At 55.7% G+C, this 12,609-nt stretch overlaps 2 protein-coding genes across 2 annotated transcripts; both read right to left on the bottom strand.

The window, feature by feature from the left end:
- Window positions 1–822: 822 nt before the first annotated feature.
- LOC136562992 (protocadherin alpha-8-like) lies at window positions 823–5,829 on the bottom strand. Its single transcript, XM_066560119.1, has one exon. It carries the CDS (start codon window positions 3,710–3,712, stop codon window positions 1,079–1,081), a length of 2,634 nt encoding a protein of 877 aa, XP_066416216.1. The 5' UTR covers window positions 3,713–5,829; the 3' UTR covers window positions 823–1,078.
- A 2,235-nt stretch (window positions 5,830–8,064) lies between these two features.
- Window positions 8,065–12,212, bottom strand: LOC136563210 (protocadherin alpha-6-like). Its single transcript, XM_066560450.1, has one exon. It carries the CDS (start codon window positions 10,678–10,680, stop codon window positions 8,065–8,067), a length of 2,616 nt encoding a protein of 871 aa, XP_066416547.1. The 5' UTR covers window positions 10,681–12,212.
- Window positions 12,213–12,609: the final 397 nt, after the last annotated feature.

Here is a 12,609-nt window from a genome sequence, read left to right as displayed (position 1 = left end):
GTGTACATCATGACAATTCTCTGGCAAGGAATGCAAGTCTACAACCTACATCAATGAGAGAACAAAACCCCCAGACACCTGATATTATATATGCTGTGCTCAGCAGAATCCCTTTGTGTTTTCTAATGCTTCATCTATTCTGGATGGAAATCCTAATCATCTGCTAATTCCTCTCTGGAAATGTTAGACATCTATTTGTAGACATTGTATCAGGATATCTCTAATGACAATGATTTCACGATATGATGGAAAAAAACACATGCTGATGACCACAGCAGTATAAGTGATAAGATCCATACAGATGTATTTGTGTGTTTTTTTAGGAGAATGTTTCCAGATAATTCACATCTCTGCCAGTGGTGATACAGATGTTGAAAGAACATTGAGAGAGGCAAGTGTCAATCTCCAGCCATGAACAAAAGTACATAGACTGATTATGAGGACGGAGAGGGTTGTGGAAAAAAATCTCCTTTTCTTAAACTGACCCTCAATCTCCAACCTCTATGTAAACAGTTTAAAATGCTATCTAGAAAACCAACACACTCGGAAAAGAACAGAGGAAAAGTCCAAGAAAGGCATCCCAGGTACTATAATCAATCTGCTGGGAAAATCAATGGGGGAAAATTACATCATGTGGAGAGAAAATTTCGAGGCCTCGGCAGAACCCTTTCAACACCACTTGCACTGGGGATTAAGAGGGCCCAGTTTTTGGCAATGCTGATACGAGCACAATCAGCAATCAAAAGGCAGTTTAGTGGCACGTGGTGCCTGGAGGATTGTCACCACTACAGCCTGTGTGTCTTCACCTCTTTCAGCAAGACCGGGTAAAAATGCTGCACACCAGCGAGCAAAAGCGTTGTCTGCAGAGCTGACACCTCGGCACCCCTATTACCACAATCAACAGAGATTTCTTTCTACGGGAGAGCAAAGGTAGGAGAGAACAACGCACACTAGGAGGATGAAACCTCAGCTACAGACCGTAAACTGCTGCGAGATGCCGGAAGACTTTTCCCCAAGTCGGAAACGGCTGAGGGGAACCGGAGAGGCGGCGGCAGATACAAAGATGCCCTTAAGATTTTTAAGATTCAGCCAACATTACGAGGCTCTCAGGACCGGGGGGCGGAGCCAAGCTACAAACAGGAACTGCCCAGGGGATGGGTAGACGTGGGAGAGGGGAAAACGAAAAAGGAATGGCGAGCAAGGTATTGCCACTGACCGTGTCGAGGAGAGCGGAGGGCTCCGGCTGCGTGTCCTTGGCTGCAGGGCCGGGCGGCGGCGGAGGGAAGTTGGGGCTGAAAACCATGAGGTCGCTCTTGGCAGCGCCGTCCGCCACGCACAGGCTGCGGCTGTGGCGCTGCGAGTAGGACCAGCTGCCCACTTCGCTGGCGCACACGAGCGTCGTGGGCCCGGGCCCCGAGAGCACGGCCGCCCGCGGCGCCCAGCGCGACGCCCCGTACAGCACCACGGCCAGCAGGAAGAGGCTGGACACGGCGCAGATGGCCACCACCAGCCACACGTTGGTGGCCGCGCTCGCCGCGCCGGGCCCCAGCTCCGCGCCCGCCGCCGAGCGCGACACCGCGGACGACGACGCCGCCGAGGATCCCGCGGCCAGCGCCGCCTCGGCGGCCTCGAGCAGCGACACGCTGAGCGTGGCCGTGGCCGAGCGCGCCGGCTCGCCGTGGTCGCGCACGACGATCAGCAGCCTCTGGCGAGGCCCGTCCGCCTCGTCCAGCGCCCGCGCCGTGCTCACCTCGCCGCTGTAGAGCCCCACGCGGAACGGGCCCTTGCCCCCTTGCGGCTCGCACAGCTCGTAGCGCAGCCACGCGTTGTAGCCCGAGTCGGCGTCCACGGCGCGGATCTTGGCCACCACCTGCCCCGCCGGCGCCCCCCACGCCGCCCACGCCCATAGCGTGCCCGACTCCGAGCCCGCCCCCGCCAGCGCCGCCGCCGCCGCCTCCGCTGCCGAGCCCGCGGCCGGCAGCAGCGCCGGCGCGTTGTCGTTCTCGTCCAGCACGAACAGCTGCACCGTGGCGTTGCCGCTCAGCGCCGGCTCCCCCGCGTCCACCGCGCGCACCTCGAACTGCAGCACCTGCAGCTCCTCGTAGTCCAAGGGCTGCAGCGCCCACAGGCGCCCGCTCTCCGCGTCCACCGACACGTAGCTCGACGCCGGACGCCACCCCATGCCACCCGACGACGACGACGACCCCGCCGCCCCGCCCACGCCCACGCCCAGGCCGCCGTCCCACACCGAGTAGCTGACGCGCCCGTTGGCCGCCTCGTCCGGGTCCCGCGCCCACAGCCGCGCCAGCTCCGCGCCCGCCGCGTTGTTCTCCCGCGCCAGCACCGTGTACACGGCCTGCGCGAACAAGGGCGCGTTGTCGTTCACGTCCGACACCGGCACCCGCAGCCCGCGCCTGGCGCGCAGCGCCGGCGCCCCGCCGTCCTCCGCACGCACCTCCACCTCGTACTCCGACACCCGCTCCCGGTCCAGCGCCTCGCGCAGCACCAGCGAGTACGAGCCCAAGAACGTCGCCTCCAGACCGAACGGCGACGCCGGCCACACCCAGCACCGCACGCGACCGTTCTCCCCCGAGTCCCGGTCCGACACGCTCAGCAGGGCCACCACCGTCCCCACCGACGCGTCCTCCGCCACCGGCACCGACAGCGACGTCACCCACACCTCCGGAGCGTTGTCGTTCACGTCCAACACCTCCAGCACCACCTTGCAGTGACCCGACAGCGGGGGCGTCCCTTTGTCTGTCGCGTCCACTTGCAGGCGATAGAGATTAACATCCTCAAAGTCTAAGTCGCCCGTAAGAAGGATCTCTCCGCTGGTTCTGTCAATTCGGAAAACGTCTCTTCCGTCCTGCGGGGACAGCATCTGGAGCGAATAGGAGATATTACTGTTCGCCCCCTCATCCAAATCGGTGGCATTTAGTCTGATCAGCAAAGTGCCGCGTTCTGCGTTTTCTGGCACCTGCACTTTATACACAGACTGGTTGAACTGGGGCGCGTTGTCGTTCACATCCAGCACGGAGATCACCAGCTCCATTGTCCCCGTCAGAGACGGCCGGCCCCCGTCTGTCGCCGTCAGCACCAGCCGGTGCACGGGAATCGTCTCGCGGTCCAGAGATTTCCTGAGCACCAGGAATAAGGACTCACCGTCCTCCTCCGTTTTTTGTAAATCCAGAGAGAAATGCTCGCTGAAGCTGAGCGTGTAGGTGAGCTGCGCGTTCGCTCCGATATCCGCATCCGACGCGCCCTCCAGCGGGATCTGAAACCCAGGAGGGGAGGTCTCGGATAAACTGAGGTTTTTGCGGGCGGCGGTGAAGACGGGGGCATTGTCGTTGATGTCGGTGACCTCCAGCTGCACATGGAAGACGCGCAGCGGCCGCTCCAGCAGCACCTCCAGGCGCAGCGCGCACGGCGCGCTCTTGCCGCACAGCTCCTCCCGGTCGAGCCGCGAGCTCACCAGCAGCGCGCCGCTCGCCCCGCTCACCTCCACGCTCGCCCGCCGGCCCTGCGCCACCAGCCGCAGCCGCCGCGCCTCCGCCTCGCCCGCCTCCAGGCCCAGGTCCTGCGCCAGACGGCCCACCACCGTGCCGGCCTTGGCTTCCTCCGGCACCGAGTAGCGCACCTGCCCGCCCGACAGCGCCCAGGCCGCCTGCAGCACCAGCAGCCGCACCAGCGCCGCACAACAACGCTCGCCCATCCTTCCTGCCGCTCTGCCCGCCGCCAACGCCGCTCTGCCCGCCGGCCCCGGCCCGGGCCCCGCACGGCTCCCCGCCGCCGCCCGGACGCGCCGCCTCTGCTGCCCGGCCCAAGCCGCCCCCCCGCGCTCACAGCCGGGCTCTCCGCCGCACCGGGCCGGAGCCGCCCACACCGAGCCGTTCCTGAGCCTGCAGCGACACCGTGCGCTGCTCCGCCGCCTCGCACGCTCCGCATCTTCGCTTGCGCTGCCGACCCGCTGTGGGTATGTTTTCTGCCGTGTCTTCTCGCGCTCTCATTTTTTGCCCTATATCCTCCTCTTTCTTTTCATATAGTCCTTCATTTCATCTTCCTCTTTTTCTCGATGGCTTTTTCATTTGTCTTGCTTTCTGCAATTCCTTCTTTTCGGTCATGTTTCGCTTCTCTTACCTTTTATTTTTCCTGTACCCTTTTCTCTTTCTTCATTGTCTCTCTTCTTTTTCATCCTTGTTATGCCACTCTCCATTCTTTCCATTCCTTTCCCATCTCCATCCACACTCCTCTATTCTTTAGCCACAGTGCAAGATCGTCAGTTCTCTCTGGTGCCACAGAGACAATCAAATGTGGGACCAACATCGCTAATTACGGGGTATCATTACTGGAGAGCTCTGCTGCTCCAACAAACCTGTTTAGGAACCAACTCTGCTCAGTGTCTACTGAAGGGTGACTGCTGGTCAGCTCACTTATCCTCTGTTTTATATTTCCGTTCTTCGTCCATTTCTTACTTTCATTCTGGCTTTAGTTTTATTTCCATCGGTTCATTATTTTCTTTACTACTATTGTTGTAATTATTATTATTATTTTCCTTATGCTATTTGTATTTTCCCTATTCCATTTACCCTGTTTCCCTTCTCTTTCCTTGTTCTTTCTCTATGTCCTTTTATTCCTGCTCATCCCTGTCCTAGGTCTTTTCCCCTCTCTTCATCAGTTACTATCTTGTCTCTTTGAACTTTTTCTTTTCCTTCACTAAAATATTTTCCAAATCCTCAAAATTTACTTTTGGAATATCCCTCTTTCTTCTTCTTTTACCTGGCTCCTTCATGTACCTTCTTGTATAGTTGAATTTTTCTTTAAAAATCTTCCTTCTACATTCTTCTTTCGGTTCCTCCTTCCTCTCCTCCTTTGTGGTCCTTGCTCCCTATGCTCTTGTGGTTCCATAATTACCAGTGCTGGACAATCTTTCCTTCAACAAAATATTTTTAAAATACCTACACTGCACCTTCCACGAACCACAGACATGCCCTTGGGGCCTGAGACTCATTTCTCTTCCCTACACCTCCTGTTCGTGTGGAGAAGGAGCAACCTGCTTGCTGTCCATGCACCTCCACCTTCCCTCCTCCAGGAAACCGGACACACTCTTCAGCCTCCAGTGCTCCCAAGGACCCAACAATAACACAGCAAGGCAGGCAGATGGCAAAGAACAGCTCTGCTACATCAAAGAGGTTCCACCACTCTCTCACACAGAAGCTGAAGCCACAATTATTGGGATATCTCTACACAGAGGCCTGGAAGAGTTCCAACAAATCAGGGAATTTTCTCATTCCAGATCTCAAACCTATCACAGCCCAGCATGACAACCCTCCTGAAAGACCTTAAAAAGCACTGGGCAGCCACAGCTCCTGAGGATTCATCATGTAACTCAGTCCTTCCTGAATCACTTTCCTCTTGCATGTTCTGAGTTCTTCTCTTCCTTTCTGGAAGGCACTCACTGCCTAGACAGCACACCAAGAACCTTGGGATCTACGAGGCCCCACGGAAAATCTCTCACTCACCTTGGAATGATCCACTTGGCACACACTCCAGCAAAAGCCATGAAGGTAACACCACAGCAGTGTCACTAACAACACTCCCTTGACCTCCTACACATCTGTTTGGTGAAATGAATTTTAGCCCCTCCTCCATTCCTGCTTGCTGGCACCCACTCAGGCTGTGCCTGGAAGCATCAAACAGGAATGAAAGCAGGTAACAGCTGCTCTGCTGGTCCAATGGGGGAACATTCTGCTGATTCAACAAAAAGATGCCACAACTGAACAGGAACTAAATTACACCAGTCTCAAGACCATCCTCATTTGTTCTATGACTTACCTCTTCTGACCTGGTGCCTTCTTCAGAAAATAAATATCTTTGATTCAGGAGAGCTGGTTTTAAAGGATAATTACGCTTAACATTATCAGTGTTTCTTGGGAAGACCGACAGAAATATATCACTTATATTCCACAGAAAGCAGATAAGATGCAGTGTCCATTATGCACTTCTCTCCCAGGAGAAAAAGGAACCAGACCTGTAAGCTACAGAATTTCTCTAGAACTAAACCTTAGAAGAGAGGGATACGCATCCCACACATTGATAGGAAATGGACCAAATATCTGCCACATTGCCAATGAGAGACACGAAATAAACACAACAACAAACAAACCCAGCAAAACTAAAGCATGTGCACTTTGATAGAGAAGAGAATAATAATCATTAAAAAAGTCCCATTCTCCTGTATTGAAATGCAACTTTTGGCAACATCTTGGATACCAAGACCCATCTAGCAAGACAAAGAGCAGAGAGGCAATGAGGGAAAGATTCAGAGAAGGCTCTGCAGCATGATCCAAATTCCAAAAGGTTCTCTTTGACCAACAACATCCCACACCCAACCCAAGTAATTAAAGGCACGAAGGGCAGATGTCTTCACTAAAAGCAATACCTGGAAGAACAACAGTGCCCTAAGTTATGCAGAATTTCTGGGTGTCCTGAGAGGATCCCAGGAAAGCAGCACTGTGTGGTGGAACCATTCCTGAAGCTTTCTACTATAATCCAATATTTTGCACCCTAGGAACTGGGACCTCCACAGCAAAACAGACATTCTCCATTCCCTCCCCAAATATGTATGCAAATCCTCCCCTTACCACACGCCCACCACAAAGAATATACAGGGTCCTGCAAATGCATTCTGTGATTCTTTGACTTTTCCCTCATGCCAGGATGCTTTGTGCCTTTTCAGCAATTTCAAATATAAACCGAGTTCTTAAAGGTTCTGCAATCAGAGTAATGAAAAACACTGATTCCAGTCCCCCCAAATATTATTCAAGAAAATGACACCAAATCTGACCCCCAAGTCCCGTCAAAATATGAACTGAGTGGAAGAATTTCTACAATAGAAAACCAGAGTTGGGCTGCTTTGTAGATGTGGAGGATTGGTGTGTACATCCAGACACCAGAATGAGCCATGTGTGATAACAGGAATCACCATCTCTACCCAGACTGACCATACCAGGAGCACAAGAAGGAGGAGAAAAACACAACAAGATTACACCCAGCCCCTCAACTGCCCTTAAATATCATGTCTCAAGAGAAGCACAGATCCACCATGGCTGGAGCTGTGGAAGCTGCTGTAAGCACCCTACAATACACATGGAAAGCAGTTTGTACTGCCACCCTCCCACAAGAACACCCCCAAAACAGCAGCAAAAATGTTCATCAGTCTGCATGTTACCAACTGTCACCCAAAAACATTTCCATTTGTCAGGCAGCACAAGCAACTGTCTCAGATATAGATATTCATAACCTCAAAGGATTCTGTGGCAATTTCAATACCACACATTATCTCAAGGTCCAAAAGGCCTCCAACATCAGAGCCTTGGAACGTGGGAAAGGATCCTCTGTGCTGATCCTGCCTCCTGCTGAGCATGCTCCGTTTCTCACTTGGTAACATTAATTCTGGAGAAGAAGGCATCATCTCACATCTCCTATTCCTCTCTTCTTTTGACATGGACCATGATTTTACAGATTATTTCCAGTTCCCTCATATAAACCTTCCCACTGCTCCAGAACACCATCCCAGTTTTCACAGTGATTCTATGGGACCAACCAAAATGGAGAAATAACACTCTGCCGATTGAAAATACATTAGACCACAAGTCCAACTGTCCCCACAATTCTTGTAAAGGAAAATGACACAGGATGAGAACAGAGAAGAAACCAAAGGTGATCCCGTCAAAGTCAGCACTCTGCAAAGGCAAAAAGGCAGTACACAGTGCCTGGGGGGCTGTCACCAGCACAGCCTCCTGTTTTTGCGCACCTACAAAAAACCTCGGAAAAAACATTACATACCAGACAGAAAGTATTATCTGCAAAGCTGACTCCTTAGAAAAGTGATTTCATTTTAGGGGAAAACAATTCATATCCACGCCTGGACACTTCAGCTGCGGACCACAAGAGCACAGGGCTGCAGCTAAACATTTTTCACTAGCAAGCCTTCCCCTCCAACCAGAAGGAGTTCTGGGGACTGCGGGAAGACCCTGCGACAGATGAAAAGGGGCCTTTGATTTCTTAAGCACCCGTCAAGTACCCACCGCCCTCACAGCACCGACTGCTCAGGGCACAGTTAAAAAGGGGTAGAAGAAGGAGAAAATAAATAAGGTTGAGCAAGGTATTGCCACTGACCGTGCCGAGGAGAGCGGAGGGCTCCGGCTGCGTGTCCTTGGCTGCAGGGCCGGGCGGCGGCGGAGGGAAGTTGGGGCTGAAAACCATGAGGTCGCTCTTGGCAGCGCCGTCCGCCACGCACAGGCTGCGGCTGTGGCGCTGCGAGTAGGACCAGCTGCCCACTTCGCTGGCGCACACGAGCGTCGTGGGCCCGGGCCCCGAGAGCACGGCCGCCCGCGGCGCCCAGCGCGACGCCCCGTACAGCACCACGGCCAGCAGGAAGAGGCTGGACACGGCGCAGATGGCCACCACCAGCCACACGTTGGTGGCCGCGCTCGCCGCGCCGGGCCCCAGCTCCGCGCCCGCCGCCGAGCGCGACACCGCGGACGACGACGACGCCGCCGAGGATCCCGCGGCCAGCGCCGCCTCGGCGGCCTCGAGCAGCGACACGCTGAGCGTGGCCGTGGCCGAGCGCGCCGGCTCGCCGTGGTCGCGCACGACGATCAGCAGCCTCTGGCGAGGCCCGTCCGCCTCGTCCAGCGCCCGCGCCGTGCTCACCTCGCCGCTGTAGAGCCCCACGCGGAACGGGCCCTTGCCCCCTTGCGGCTCGCACAGCTCGTAGCGCAGCCACGCGTTGTAGCCCGAGTCGGCGTCCACGGCGCGGATCTTGGCCACCACCTGCCCCGCCGGCGCCCCCCACGCCGCCCACGCCCACAGCGTGCCCGACTCCGAGCCCGCCCCCGCCAGCGCCGCCGCCGCCGCCTCCGCTGCCGAGCCCGCGGCCGGCAGCAGCGCCGGCGCGTTGTCGTTCTCGTCCAGCACGAACAGCTGCACCGTGGCGTTGCCGCTCAGCGCCGGCTCCCCCGCGTCCACCGCGCGCACCTCGAACTGCAGCACCTGCAGCTCCTCGTAGTCCAAGGGCTGCAGCGCCCACAGGCGCCCGCTCTCCGCGTCCACCGACACGTAGCTCGACGCCGGACGCCACCCCATGCCACCCGACGACGACGACGACCCCGCCGCCCCGCCCACGCCCACGCCCAGGCCGCCGTCCCACACCGAGTAGCTGACGCGCCCGTTGGCCGCCTCGTCCGGGTCCCGCGCCCACAGCCGCGCCAGCTCCGCGCCCGCCGCGTTGTTCTCCCGCGCCAGCACCGTGTACACGGCCTGCGCGAACAAGGGCGCGTTGTCGTTCACGTCCGACACCGGCACCCGCAGCCCGCGCCTGGCGCGCAGCGCCGGCGCCCCGCCGTCCTCCGCACGCACCTCCACCTCGTACTCCGACACCCGCTCCCGGTCCAGCGCCTCGCGCAGCACCAGCGAGTACGAGCCCAAGAACGTCGCCTCCAGACCGAACGGCGACGCCGGCCACACCCAGCACCGCACGCGACCGTTCTCCCCCGAGTCCCGGTCCGACACGCTCAGCAGGGCCACCACCGTCCCCACCGACGCGTCCTCCGCCACCGGCACCGACAGCGACGTCACCCACACCTCCGGAGCGTTGTCGTTCACGTCCAGCACCTCCAGCACCACCTTGCAGTGACCCGACAGAGAGGGTGTCCCCTTATCTTTTGCTTCAATTCGAAAATTAAATACCTTGACTTCCTCGAAGTCCAGGGGTGCTGTGAGGTGAATTTCCCCGGTATTCGGATTGATGGAAATCACATCTTTTCCACTCGGGGGAATGAAATTCGTCACCCCATACGTCACTTCACTGTTAATTCCCTCGTCCGCATCCGTGGCATTCACCCTCGTCACCAGCGTCCCCACCCCAGCGCTCTCCGGTAGCTGCACTTGATACACGGACTGATTGAATTTGGGCGCGTTGTCGTTGGCATCCTCCACCGAGATCACCAGCTCCATGGTGCCCGTCAGAGACGGCCGGCCCCCGTCAGTCGCCGTCAGCACCAACCGGTGCACGGGAATCGTCTCGCGGTCCAGAGATTTCGTTAAAACGAGTTCAGTCTCAATATTTCCATCACTCAGTTTTTGTAAATCCAGAGAGAAATGCTCACTGGGGCTGAGTGTATAGGTGAGCTGCGCGTTCGCTCCGATATCCGCATCCGACGCGCCCTCCAGCGGGAAACGAGACCCCGGCAGAGTGGTCAGTTCCGCGATGCTGAGGTTTTTTCGGGCGGCGGGGAAGACGGGGGCATTGTCGTTGATGTCGGTGACCTCCAGCTGCACATGGAAGACGCGCAGCGGCCGCTCCAGCAGCACCTCCAGGCGCAGCGCGCACGGCGCGCTCTTGCCGCACAGCTCCTCCCGGTCGAGCCGCGAGCTCACCAGCAGCGCGCCGCTCGCCCCGCTCACCTCCACGCTCGCCCGCCGGCCCTGCGCCACCAGCCGCAGCCGCCGCGCCTCCGCCTCGCCCGCCTCCAGGCCCAGGTCCTGCGCCAGACGGCCCACCACCGTGCCGGCCTTGGCTTCCTCCGGCACCGAGTAGCGCACCTGCCCGCCCGACAGCGCCCAGGCCGCCTGCAGCACCAGCAGCCGCACCAGCGCCGCACAACAACGCTCGCCCATCCTTCCTGCCGCTCTGCCCGCCGCCAACGCCGCTCTGCCTGCCGGCCCCGGCCCGGGCCCCGCACGGCTCCCCGCCGCCGCCCGGACGCGCCGCCTCTGCTGCCCGGCCCAAGCCGCCCCCCCGCGCTCACAGCCGGGCTCTCCGCCGCACCGGGCCGGAGCCGCCCACACCGAGCCGTTCCTGAGCCTGCAGCGACACCGTGCGCTGCTCCGCCGCCTCACACGCTCCGTGACAGCGCCTGTGCCTCCGCTCCGTCATGGCCACCTCCTCTGCTGTCTCCTCATTTGTGCTCCTCTTAATTTTCTTATCTCCTTTTCTTTATCGTTTGCTATTTGCTTACATAGTTTCATTTCTTTCGCTCCTCTTCTCCTTCCTTTCTTCAATCCATTTATTCTCTAGTTTTCATCGGTTTGCCTTTCCCTTCCCTTTCTTACTCTTTCCTTTTTAGTCTTCCTCTTCTTTTCTATTGTTTCCTCTCCACATTGTCCTTTTGCTTTATTGTCCTGCCCCAATCTTTAAGCCATTTTACCTTCCTTTCTTCTCTTCGCCCTTCTTTACCCCCTCCGGTAATTCGCCAGTTGCCTCCTGCGCCGCGGCGGAGACCATCAAAGTCCCATCTATCAGTGCCAATTATGGTCTATCAGCGCCGGGGCACGGCTGTTCCGGAGCAGCGCCTCTCAGCGTGTAAAGATAAGGTCGGTGCCTGCTGATCAGGTCCTTTATGTTCCTTCTTTTTATTTCCATTCTCTTCTTTCTCTGTTACTTCCTTACTCCCTTTCTGTCTCACTATTTTCTTGTAGAGTCGCCTTCCTTGATATATCCTATTCTCTTTCTTCTGCTATTCTTTCTCTTCTTTTTTTTCTCTCTTTCCCTTCTATTTCCCAGTTGTCTTTCACTATGTCTTCTTCATGCTCTTAACAGTCATATTTTTTCTTCCTCTTTCTCATTTTCTTTCCTTATCTCTTACGTGCTTCTATTTCCTTCACTAACATTCTTTCCAAATGTTTACATAATACTAGCAATGAACACGTCCTTTGAATAATGTTCTCATTCTTCTTCCTTGCAACGATTCCTTCCATTGCTTCTTTTTTCCACTTCTTTCTCCTTTTTCTTGTCCTATTTTATCACTTTTTTATTGCTTTGCTTTTTCTTTCTCTCCTCGCTGTCAAGTCTTTCCCTCCGCTCGTCTGTTGTTGCCATCCTTGTATCTTCTATTGTATATTTTCCCCTTAAGGAAATGTTTTTAAAATAGCTACACCATCACACCATGAAGCACCAACATGCTTTAGCAACAGGACACTCCCCTTCTCCCTCTCCTTCCTCATGACAGGGAATAGTTTTCTTGCTTTCCTCCCATACTATGCACCTGCAGCTTCTTCTCCCTTCAGGATCCAATCCATGTTTGGAGCCTTCAGTCATCTCAAGGACCCAAGAAATAAATCAACAAAGCAATCATATAGTAAAGAACAGCTTTGTTACATCAGAGAAGAGTCCACCCATTCAGACATCTAATACAAAAAAGGCTCCAGAGACCAAGCTCTCAGGGGAGTCTCTCATCTACAGAATCAAACCCATCAGAGTCCACCATGACAATCCTCCAAGAACACTGCAAAAAAAAAAAAGCATGATGACACCACATTCCTCATTTAACTCGATGGAGAGCAATTCTGCCTGACTCATTTTTCACCTGCAGAGCTATTACAAAATTCACCACAGCACTGTCACTGAAAGCATCCTCTGCATGCCCAGCACATCGACTCCTAGAAAAGCATTGAGGTCACTTCTCCATCTGTCTTTCCTTCCCTCTACTGACCCTGTACTAGGAAGCAGCAGAATCAAGTGAGAGCACATAATGTGCTCCAGACCTACAGGAATTTCAATTCAGGCAATATTTTGTTGATCCAATGTGAAGATACCACAGCTGAACA

The sequence above is a fragment of the Molothrus aeneus genome, chromosome 15 (genome assembly GCF_037042795.1).
Source record: "Molothrus aeneus isolate 106 chromosome 15, BPBGC_Maene_1.0, whole genome shotgun sequence".
In the NCBI taxonomy this organism is placed as follows: Eukaryota; Metazoa; Chordata; class Aves; order Passeriformes; family Icteridae; genus Molothrus; species Molothrus aeneus.
This window is presented reverse-complemented; position numbering and strand designations above follow the sequence as displayed.

What these genes read in the sequence shown, in the direction of transcription:
- LOC136562992 (XM_066560119.1), bottom strand. Translation starts at nt 3,712, where the DNA reads ATGGGCGAGCGTTGTTGTGCGGCGCTGGTGCGGCTGCTGGTGCTGCAG.
- LOC136563210 (XM_066560450.1), bottom strand. Translation starts at nt 10,680, where the DNA reads ATGGGCGAGCGTTGTTGTGCGGCGCTGGTGCGGCTGCTGGTGCTGCAG.